This window comes from Oscarella lobularis, chromosome 20, assembly GCF_947507565.1.
Source record: "Oscarella lobularis chromosome 20, ooOscLobu1.1, whole genome shotgun sequence".
Classification (NCBI taxonomy): Eukaryota; Metazoa; Porifera; class Homoscleromorpha; order Homosclerophorida; family Oscarellidae; genus Oscarella; species Oscarella lobularis.
In genome coordinates this window covers 845,213-857,094 of record NC_089194.1, presented here as the reverse complement: position 1 = coordinate 857,094, position 11,882 = coordinate 845,213, and the positions used below count along the sequence as shown (strand labels likewise).

General features: G+C 41.6%; 1 protein-coding gene across 2 annotated transcripts; it reads left to right on the top strand.

Annotated features, from left to right (window-relative positions):
• The first annotated feature begins 66 nt into the window (after positions 1 to 66).
• Positions 67 to 3,387, top strand: LOC136198824 (death-associated protein kinase 1-like). 2 transcript variants are annotated; one of them, XR_010672878.1, is made up of 10 exons: positions 67 to 138; positions 205 to 270; positions 330 to 935; positions 1,026 to 1,229; positions 1,279 to 1,410; positions 1,464 to 2,546; positions 2,616 to 2,679; positions 2,732 to 2,815; positions 2,940 to 3,314; positions 3,362 to 3,387. XR_010672878.1 is itself a non-coding variant. In XM_065988863.1 (9 exons), the coding sequence occupies exons 1-9, from the start codon at positions 127 to 129 to the stop codon at positions 3,233 to 3,235; spliced, it is 2,547 nt and encodes an 848-aa protein (XP_065844935.1). In that variant the 5' UTR covers positions 67 to 126; the 3' UTR covers positions 3,236 to 3,387. The 2 variants fall into 2 exon arrangements, 1 of the variants encoding a protein (XP_065844935.1); XM_065988863.1 differs by having other exon boundaries at positions 2,940 to 3,387.
• Positions 3,388 to 11,882: the final 8,495 nt, after the last annotated feature.

The following is an 11,882-nucleotide window of genomic DNA, read 5'->3' as shown; positions in this document are numbered from 1 at the left end:
AATTTTTTTCTGGTAGTTGGTTTTCTTACGTTATTTATTAATCGTACATTTGATTTCGTAGAAATTTCAAAGGATGCTCTTGATCTCGTCAAGATCATTCTAGTACGGTCACCTTCTCTTAGGGACATGCAGAACAACGTATTGACAGAGAAAGAGATACACAAGTTTCATTCATAACTATGCAGTCGGTTCTTTTTTATGTAGGAAGGCCGCCCTCTTCATGAATCACCCATTCCAGCAGAACTTAAAAATATTTTATTTGGCTTTTGGGCAAGTGCTTTGTTTACAAGTGTTTCACTTTGTTTGGATAGTGATCTGCGTTGTGTTAGGTTCAATATCAATATCGAGAGCTTTACGCTCAGGGCACAACAAAGCCGAGCCAAATAAAAGTTTGCGTTATTGGCGAGGCAAAGGCTGGCAAAACAACCTTGATAAAATCTCTGCAAAACGTTCACTGGCAAGAGGGAGGGGATGATCAACGGACAGCCAGCGTTGACGTCACCGTGGCCAAAATCAATTTAGCGGGTGAGCTCGTCTTCTGTGATTTCGCCGGACAAGCGTTTTTCCATAAAACGCACGGGCTCTTTTTCTCCGCTTCTTCAACGATCTTTGTTCTTGTCGTTGATTTGACGACAGACGAGGAGGAGCTAATCCGATCCAGTCACTATTGGGCATCTTTTGTAAAGTGCAGCGTGTTTCTTGCTGGAAAAGCACACTTGCTTGTTATTGGTAGCAAAAGAGATCACATCTCTGACTGTCACTTAGGCGTTGCTGAAACTAACTTGAAAAATCTGATTGTCCATCTTGAGGCCACGTTTGGGCAGTGGTTTGAGATTTTTGGCAATGCCTTCGCTTTAAATTGTCGTCAACGGAGCTCAAAAGAGTTAGTAAAATTTCAGCAAAGTCTTTGCGAGGTGAAACGTCTCACTATTAAGGTATAAAACGTCTGTGCTTATAAGCGAGGTCGAGTAGTCTTGGTGTTAAGAAGTTAGTTGTTTCTACTTTTAACTCTAATCCTTTTTTAGACAGCTAATGAAGTTCCTTGTATTGTCGAGATGACGCAGAAAATTTTTCTCCCAGTCGTGCGAAATCCGAGCGGATCACCGACGCTTTTTGAAAAGTTCATGTCTATATTGGTCAAGAAATCCAGCTATCGCCTTGCTCAAGATTTGCGGCGTTACACTTATTCTTTCTTCCAAAGTAACGGTCTTATTCCTGGAGGCGGCAAGGCGAGCAATTTCATCATCACGGTTTCTTTTGAATTATTCATTTATTTAGAAGGGCAAATCCACCTGCGTCCATTTTATTCCCTACGACGTTTTCAAAAGACTTATGGTCCACAGCGTCTATGCTGGTCTATCAGATCAAGTTCAGAGCCTACTCGTAGACTTTTTGCAAGCAATTGGAGAAGTGAGTGCACGTTCATAATCTGTCGTGCTGAATTTTCTTTCATTTTTATATAGATTCTTGTTATTGATAATACCGTTATTTTGGATCCGCCGTGGCTGTGCCATAACGTTGTTGGTCCGCTCTTGTCTCCCCGGAATTTTCCAGTTCATCTCGATCGGTCTGCTTCTGGCACAGCTAGCAAAGATCAAATCAAGAGTGTGCTAGAGATTTTTAACCAGCAGGAGTGGGAAAGCGTCGAGGATACAATCTCGCTTCTATGTCGCTTAGAATTATGCTATCCATTCTCCGATGAAACTGATACATACCAATTTCCTGCTCTCATTGAAGGGCAACGGCCGGCTTACGTTTGGCGCGAGAACCCCGAAATGAAAATTTACGTTGGGCGCCGTTTGATGAGCGAAGACGTAACCGATATTATAACCCCAGGAACAATGCCGTTTATTCAAAGCAGCGTGCGTAACTCTCAGTGTTTTTGTCCGTCGACGCCTGTTGTTTGGCAAGGTGGCCTATTCATCGAAGGAAAAGTTGACCGCAATTTTGTCGAAGGAATGATACTATTTCAAGATCGAGAAAAAGCAATCGATTTTATTGTTCGTGGTCCGGAGCATTCCGAGCTTCACTGCAAGATGCACCTGAAAGATCTGATGAACGTAGGAATAGCAGTTCTACGAGTTAAGAGTCCGGGAACTATTCAAAGTCTCTGGTATATCAGTCCTACAGAACTGAAGCAGCTTAAAGCCTTTCCTGTTGGACACAGAGCGGAAACTGTTGACGAAATGAAGAAATCAATGTATTCAAATGCCTATGTTAATCAAGGTGACGTCAAGGACACTCTGAAAGATCTCCTTGCCCTTCCCGAAGATCATTTTCTTTTCGTGCCTTTCAAAGCCCGCTGCATCATATGTAAATGTCTTGAAAAGGACAGCGAAGGGAAGAAGGAGTTGTCTAAGCATTTGCCAAATTTTTCTTCACTTGATAGACTTTGGAGCGATTCTTCCGAAGAAATGCTCAGCCTTTGGTGTAATAATCTCGAAGCGACAACGAATCGCTTTGCGGACGTCGTACGAGCGTCGGGCCTTCTTTATTTGCTAGTTATTCTAAATGACTGTGGCGCTCTTGAGCTTTCTGATAATGAGGTAAATAGAGACGATCTCCGCGCATTTCTCGTTTTGGTTTATTTAAGTAACATTCATGCATGTGTACAGAGAAGAGCAGCTCGGGAAGATTTGACGTTTTTCGAAGAAAATTGTCCTTCTGCCATAGCGGCGAGTAAGCATGCGGTTCGAAAGGTTGCGTGATACAATTCACTGTTCAATTTCAGGGCGACGTACCCGCCTGAAAGTCGGCAGGTCTACTTGCTGCACTGAAGCGAGTGGTGAAGTTGCGTCGACGGATTTGACGTCAGGTTTGGCTTTGAGTACATGCATACGCAAATACCGAGTCCCAGAATTTACTAATTATTAATGACTTTATTTGGATTATTTAGATATCGATACTTGGAATAATGGTTGAAAAATCTCTTGTCTTAGATTTGGACATGCCACTCTCTCGGGAGAAATTGATTGAAGCTGCAAAACAAATTCAAGCCGTGTGGCAGCACATTGGCCGAATTTTAGGCCCTGAACCAAAGTTCGAGGAGTCCGATTTGCACGAATGCGATCAAGAGCGATACGATCGCGACCGTGCCCATAAAATGCTGCACAAGTGGACTGCAAGGCATGGTTCCAGAGCCACTCGAAGGCATCTTATCGACGCGATGCTAAAAGAGGGATGCAGAGCTCAAGTGTCCAAAATCTTTCCGATTGCAAACAAGCTGGCTACGTGACCAATGAACGCGTTCTCCTTTTAGAGGTTGTGTACAGGGAAACTAACAGCTGAGCTGGTCATATCATGATATCTTACAAGTAGGTATTTAGGTGCATTTATCCTTGACCGTTTATATTGCCCGTAGGTATATATTATATAAGCTACACGCTATGCTTTTGCGATCATTTTGTATACTGTGTAACGAATTACCTTGTCATTGAACGATCGGGGACATTAGACTTTTCCTTTACTAAAAAACGATAGGTCGTTTTTTCTTTTGTTTGCAGTGCTCCCCTTTTTGATTAATTAATTTCTATTCGCTTTATCTTCATCTGACGGTCTCCTTGCAAGAATTATATTTGACTACGCCCACATTAAAAAAATTTTTGCTTACCTGCAAAATTATGAAACCCGCCAAGAAAATCCTGCTTACGCCGCTGGGCTGGGCTGTGCAGATGCATCGTCGTTGCTTGCCTGCCCTATACACTGCCATGGGTGTACTGCCTTCTATAGCAGGGATCTGCAGGCCCTGATGCTGTCTTATCGATGTTCAAGATGTTCAAGATGTACGAGTAAATCTTTCCTATGCATTTCAATGCCATCAAAAAAAGTCAGTCTTGCTTAATGTTAGCAAAGTGACTTCATCTCTGTTTACTCTGGCTGCGAAGTAGAGCGAGATGGGATATCTTAACGAAGCCTTAATCGTCTTTCTGCATTTTTTGAACCAAACGGCTTTGAAAGATGATGATAACTTGCTTACAGAAAGAGCTGCGGCGTAAGTTTGGCTTGTTAATAATCAACCAAATGATGCAACAACTGAAAAAGCAATTTTAACTTTACTGAAGTACGCGAAGCAAACGCCATGCAAGTGATCTATATGCAAAAGGTAAATTAGCTAGGTATATTTACAACATAGATCGGCACGACGAAGCCGAAAGTGTAGCCAGGAGTGTTATAATGGATTACAAAAAAGCTCACAAAGACGAAGACGTAAAAGTAAAAGATCTTACTCTACCACTTGATACTCTTTGTTTTATTCTACGAGGGAAAGACGATGATACTCACTGCGACGAATATATTGCCGTATGCAACCGCAGTTACACAATAAGTTTAAAGCAACTTAATCATTGTGCTCCTACAGTTAGTCGGCTGAGAAATTTAGCAAGAGCCGTTAGGCGCTGCAAGGGAGACGAGGCAGCGGTGCCATACTATATACATATCGTTAGCATGCAGTATTCTGTGAAGGGACAGCACGAAGACGTTGTTGGAGCTTTTACATGAATTGGCTAAAGTACTCTATCAGTCTGCTCAATATTTCGAATATTTTCGGGTTTGCAAGGATACCACAATGTTTACGTTTAATATGGAAGATGCATTTGACCAATTGTTTCCTGGCGTGTTCGCTAGCACGTCAACTGACGTAGCTACGCAAGAGAAATCGTTCCTGTCAGGATTTGTTTCAAACGAGGCCTTTCCTTCCTTGAATACCAAGAAACTCAAGTCTTCTATTAACGAATCGATTTTAATTTCACGGTTAGTTGTAGGGTTTTTGCGAAAGCACCAATATTTATACTTCCGTTTAGTTTAGTAGTGACCGCTGTGATCTTGTGTCTTATACTTTTTGTTGCCTTTTATTTCAAAAATATTAGTAGTTTCAGCACGTGCCTATTTTTCTGTAAAAGATTTAGCCGTTCAATCAAAAATGCTTCTTACTTTAAAGATCTTCAAGAAAATCAATGTCGTAGTTTTGCGGTCCGCTGTTGGTTTCCTTTTTTCGCTTGAAATAGGCAAGAAACTCAAAGTAACACTTTTAGGACGAATTACTAGTAAGTACAAAAGTCTGTTTCCTATGTTTAGCATCTTTCATATCCTGCTAGGAATTGCATGCACATACTGAAATTGACATTCTATAAATATTAAATAACCTGGATTCCCGGACTAGTAGAAAATCTTCTTGCCAGTTCGCAAAGTGAATCTTAATTGCACAAAACATCACCCGATAATCGGCAAGGAGTGAGCCGGGTACCGGTACTAGTCGTTGGGTTGCGGGCACGCGTTGCGGGGTCCCTCACCTAAGACGACACGGAAGCACACGAACAGCTAGATCGTGCAAAATAGAATAGAAATATCGCACTTAGACTCTCTGTCGTAATGCACTGCGTCCAACTCGCACAAAGACATAGCTGATTCAGCCAAGCGACACACCAAGAACGTATCCGGGATACGATTAAACTGTCCCGGAGAAGACGTAAAAGAAGTTTTTCCTTGGATATCCAAAACATCACAAACCCGAGGCTGCTCAAAAAAGGTATAGAAAAGAGAAACTTTCCGTTTCTGGCCTGAGGAGAAGTAGATCGAGGGGGTGTATCGGTACTCAGACAGTGCTAGCTGATTCCAGGACTCCTTCATGCTTCCAAGTCGAGCGCAGAGCCGGCCGAGTTTTAGTTTTTCTGAAAGCTTAATTAATGAACAGCATCTTCACCATCCTAAAGTTAGGGTGGACCAAGGAACAGTGAAGGTGTTTTAGGCGTTGCATGGTGTTTGTACTCAAAATTTACGGTTGACAAGGAAAGCCCGCAGTCCAGATAGAATTGCAGCCATCCTATTATTAAACGTTCTAACACTGGTGGATTTGAGTGGGAGAGGGATCGAGAGGGGTTGAGAGGGTTGCAACCTTCCGTTAGAGATATTGGTTCTGACATGCAGATAGGTAAAAAGTGCACAGCGGCATTTGTTTGCAAAATCTTTGTTTAACATTTTTAATTAAATTTAGCTAAACTCAGAAACTGGAAGTTAATAAATGTTCCACCGTATTTATTGCGTTTTCAAACGAGTGCTGAAATTTGTAGTCTCAATTTTCTTCGCAACAGAAATAGATAGAGCAAGTGTAGATTGGTATGCGGCTTTGGCACTAAAATTGTACCGTTGGCGTGAAATTTAAACCCCTTTGACCTGATGCGATTACAGTGGTCTCATATTAAGTTGCAGAATGAAAACAAACAAATCCCTTTCCGGTTCCTTGGTCTGCCTCGGCTCCGCAGTATTAGCAGGCAGACATGTCTAATATCAATACTGTCAGAATAACTAAATTCAAGGCGGCTCTGTGAGGAAGAGAAAGGACGAAATTGTCCGAGAATCGATTCTGTCCGAATATAGACTCCCCCACCTCTTTTACGTTTTCCTGACATCTTCTGCTCTCATAAATTGTTAGGCTATTTTCAATCAATATGAGGTATCTTTTTGTTCAAATCCTGCTTTTTGCGACTGTTTTTTCAGGTTAATTAAGAATTTTTGTCACTTCCTTGCTGACATTTATATTTGCAGATACACTTATTGACGACATCTATTCTAATTTCGTTACATCATCTAGCGTGCTGGAAGATGAAGGAATTACTTTTGTTCCACAGTGGGCCGTAGATGGAGTTGATAGTCACTTGTGGCCAAACTGTTTCGTTTCAAAAAAAAGAGGTCAATCCATGGTGGAAATTGGACTTGGGTGAAAGCAAAATTATAATGAACGTTTTCGTTGACCTTCGAGATGACGACGCATATCATCAGCCTGACGTTAAGAAAAGAGATATGAGTGGTCTAACGGTCTATGTAGATGACATCAGTGACTCCGTTAGCTCTGGGCACACTCTATGTGAAAACAAAGACAGCTCATTTGATGATGCCAAAACTCGGCAGCAATTTCAATGCATTCTGGGTACAAAAGGACGGTACATCCACGTTCTTCTTGCATCATCTACGGCTATTCACTTGGCTCTATGTGAAGTCTTTCTTAATTGGGAAGGCAAGATGAACTTTTTTTATTTAAAACGAGTTCTTCCTTCAAATGTTTGTTGCGTTTATCTAGGTGTTTACTATCCGTCGTACACGGCGTACAAAGGAGAATACTACTTAGTTCAACCAAGAGAGGATCCGTATGCGCCATTTAGTCGTGCAATTGATGATGACGCTGCAACGTGTGCATCAACGAAACAATCATCTACTTTCCAGTCAGTTAGTATTCGTTTTCCGTGGCCACTGTATATAGTTAATCTTTTACTTTACGTTAACATTAAATCTGGTGCGACGTACTCACTATCAGCTGGAGCACATTTGTCTAACAACGGAAGTGACAATTATGAAGAATTGAGAGTGAGAGCAGCTGAAGATAAACGTCTGGCAGCTTTCCCCACTAGCACAATCGAAAAATTTGTGAAAGATATTAGTATTCAAGCCAAAAGCTCAAATCCCATTATGCTGGAAGTTTGCGAATTACAAATTGGGAGATGGGGTAAAAATATTTTTTCTAGGCGCATTAGCGTATGAATTAAATTGAAATCTGTTGCAGGGACAACTCTCCACATATACGGCTCATCAGTAGCAACAGCCCTAAGTGAATTGAATACGGCAACAATGGTGTCAAAATCTTTGGATCAGAGTTTTCAGACAGGAGAAAATGGTTGTTATCGTTCCGCTCAGAGACCTGGAACATGGTGGCGTTTGCAATCAGTTAAAGCACGAGCAATTTATAGCGTAATAATCACTCCACTGCCAGACAGAAAAGCATTGAGCGAAATGAACGGATTCAGTGTTTACGTTGGTAATGATACAACCAATTCCGGAAGAAGTAATGTCATGTGTGGAACACGGTGGAACAATCCAGCATCAGGAATCACGTCTTCTATCCGAGTGATATGTGACAGGAGACCGATCGGGAAGTACGTGTACATTGTAGCATCAGACAAAGCTCAATCCTCGTTGTCGTTGTGTGAAGTTCAGATTTTTGATTGTACAGGTATGATTTGTGCGGGCAATTCCACGGGCATTGCGACGTATTTGCAGGAACTGATCCGACCGTAACTGGATCAAGCACCGACGTCACAATAAGCTCTCCTAATCACAATGAAACAACGTTGAGTTGCTCTGCCAGAGGATGCCCCACTCCACGAATTGAATGGACTGGGCCGGATGGGCACGTCATCGGTTCCACAACTCATGCTCAAAACGGGCTCGCTGTCGTAAGCACAATTGAAGTACTAAAAGGAGGAAACTATCACTGCGTTGCTCACAATGGACGACTACATAACGGCACTAAACAAATCTCAGTATTATGTAATACGCCATTCATTAACTGCCTTAGATACCAATATAATTTTTTAGGGCATCCTAAAATTGTTAGATCACTAATAAACAAGACTGTGAATCACTGCCTTAACGCAACGTTGACGTGTTCTGCAAGTGGATTTCCTCTTCCGTCAATCACGTGGATATCTCCGAGCGGTAGCAGTTCACTCAGCAAAACGGAAATTTCTGCAGGTGAATTAGGTGTAGCAGCAAGTAGCGTTTATGTGACAAACGAAAAAGGAGCAGATAGTGGTGGGATATTTACGTGCACAGCAAGCAATGCAATAGGAAACGATGCTGCTACTCATGCTATGGTGTCTGGTACGTCCTAAAATATTATATCTGTTTCGACATCTTTTGTTTTATAGTGTGGCCAAGAATTGCGGAACTAAAGCCTAAAACTTCAGGTGGTGATAAAATGCATGTTTCTTGCTTAGCTCAAGGGTATCCAAAGCCATCCGTAATCTGGATGCTTGGAGACGACGTTGTGCCAATTGCCGACACAATCACTGACTACAGTCTAGATGGCTCTCCATATGCCACCACAAAAACTCTTGTACTCGGAGAAGTAACTAATAGTCAACACGGAAACGTTTATACGTGCAAAGCGTCAAACTCAGCTGGGTCAGACAAGTCGACGTTTACTCTTGCAGTTTCATGTAATCTTTTATATATTAAAAATGTCATAATGTCAACGTTATCGATGTTTGATTTAGCGTCTGGTTGCCAATGCGTTGGAGTAGCAGTAGCCTGTTTTTTCAGTGGAGTCGTTGCCTCCTTCTTTCTGTTCCTGGTTTACATTTTGATAAAGAGGAAAAGAAACGCCAACGATGGCTTAAAAATGAGTGCGGACAATACAACAGAGTTAAGAGAGGTTAGATTAGAAGAAAAAAACGAAAGTACCAGTGCTGCGGCGAACACGGATATCAACATGACTGTATCGCCTCTTTACGAGACGGCCGCTGGTATGGCGACAGAAAGCAATGCAGGCGAAGAAGGGAAAGAAGATAATTCCAGAAAGGTAGCAAATGACGCCGAACAAGAATCACACAACTAGATTGTAGACAATGAGGGAAGTTAGACTTGCCAAGTAAAATCTGACGCAAAGTCTTGCTTTTATGTTCGTGTTTTGTGTTCTTCACTTTTTCTTCAGCTGCCTCATGATGTCTGTATGGGAGAAAAGATGTTATAGCGAATCTTTCTGATATTCACTCCCTAGAAGAAGAACAAAGAAAACGCCAAGTGATTTGCAAGTAAAAGCTAGATTAGTAGGTACCTCTACGAATTAAATTAGCTTGATAACGCTTAATTCGGGACTAAAAGTGTTACTGTGGATTACAAAAGAGCTCATGCACAATGACGAGGACGTCTACGATCTTATATGAATGCTTTCATGCGCACTGCGTTTTTTGCACAGGCGTGATTCTGAGGCACTTCTCGGTCGAAAGTGGGGTTACAAGCGCTGATAAGCAGTGGCTGGCTTGTGGAATCGGGTTATCCAGAAAGTTAACAATTAATCGTAGTAAAGTTTTGCTAAGTAAGAAAAAAGTTAAATTTGAGTAGGCGTGGTCATAAATATTTTTCTGCGCGAGCGCAACGGGATATCCTCATCTCGATTTCTAAATACGCCCCTGTGACCATACACACCTCACGGGAAATAGCCCTCTCTTGCTCTTAGCTAGCTAGGTAAAACCAGAGAGGGTAAAACGTCTCACTATTAAGGTATATAAGACGTCTGTGCTTATAAACGCGGTCGAGTAGTCTTGGTGTTCAGAAGTTAGTCTTTTCTACTTTTAGCTCTAATCCTTTTTTAGACGGCCATGCAGTGAAGTTCCTTGTATGGTCGAGATTACGCAGGAAATTTTTCTCCCAGTTCTACGAAATCCGAGCGGATCACAGATGCTTTTTGAAAAGTTCATATCTATATTGGCCAAGAAATCCAGCTTTCGCCTTGCTCAAGATCTGCGGCATTACACTATTTCTTTCTTCAAAAGCAACGGTCTTATTCCTGGAGGCGGCAATGCGCGCAATTTCCTCATCACGGTTTCTTTTGAATTTGTCATTTATTTAGAAGGACAAATCTACCTGCGTCCGTTTTATTTCCTTAGACATTGTTTATGGTTCACAGCGTCTTTCAGATTAAGTTCAAGGCCTACTCGTAGACTTTTTGCAAGAATTGGAGAAGTGAGTGCACGTTCATAATCTATCGCTCTGAATTTTCTTTTATTTTTATATAGATTCTTGTTATTGATAATACCCTTATTTTGGATCCGCCGTGGCTGTGCCATAAAGTTGTTGGTCGGCTCTTCTCTCCCTGGAATTTTCCAGTTCATCTCGATCGGTCTGCTTCTGGCACAGCTAGCAAAGATCAAATCAAGAGTGTGCTAGAGATTTTTAACCACCAGCAGGAGTGGGAAAGTGTCGAAGATACGATCTCACTTCTATGTCGCTTAGAATTATGCTATCCATTCTCCGATCAAAAACTGATAAATACCAATTTCCTGCTCTCATTGAAGAGCAACGGCCGGCTTACGTTTTGGCGCAAAAACCCCAAAATGAAGATCATACGATGGTTATTGAGTACAAGGGATTAATTATTCGGAACGAAGTGGCAAATCGACGCGAAAAGATTCAGTTTCGCTAGCTCGCGTATTTATGACGTCGCTTGTTGTTTTTTGACGTCGTAATAAATAAATAGAGACGCGGTTGTTATATGCTTCGTATCGATTCGGAGCAAGTGATCGATGCGACGATGCACGGCGGATTGGCGCGGTATAAGAACGTCTTTCGTCTTCTCTCTCTCTCTTCGCGTTTAATTTCCTTTTTATATTGATATCTGTTTTTACCTATGTAGATAGTCTACATCAATCATTCGTGCGATCTCAATTGCGTCGCCGAAGTCGTTCAGATTGACAAAGAGAAGAAGATTATTATTATTTCGAAGCGTTTCATCGAGAAAGGCGAAGAGGTATTTCTCTCTGCTTTGCATCTTATATACCGGGCGGGAGGGTGAGGCTCTTTCTTTTCTAGTTGACGTACGATTACAAGTTCAAGTTTGAAACGGAAGGATGTAAGATTTCGTGCTGTCGAAAGTAAATAAATTGAAAAAGTTGGAAGTTTTACGCCTGACTTGCGACTTCAGATGTTTTTCTATTGCCCCTGCACTAACGTTAATAACCGAAAATACTTTTTTTGTACGTAAGAACACCGACAACGCTGAAAAGAATGAGTTGAATCTTTTCCTTGAAACTGAATGGAAGCGAAGGAAAAGACGAATTGGTAATAATTACATACTTGCAGTTTTACAGTTGATTTGAATTGTGTAATTAATTCATTACAGATCTGTGACGTCACCACTATAGTCATGAGATTCAGTAAGCCGTGTGCGCATGCTTTAGTTATTCTTTGTCGCTATGGCTTCTTTGTTCTCTTCGCCGAAAGAAGACGTCGAGGGACATGTAAGTCGAGGCTGAGTAGTGTGATCGAATGAACCAAAAACGAATTCGTGGAATGGCCAACTCACGACGAAAAACGTTGTTATTCATTAATTAGTT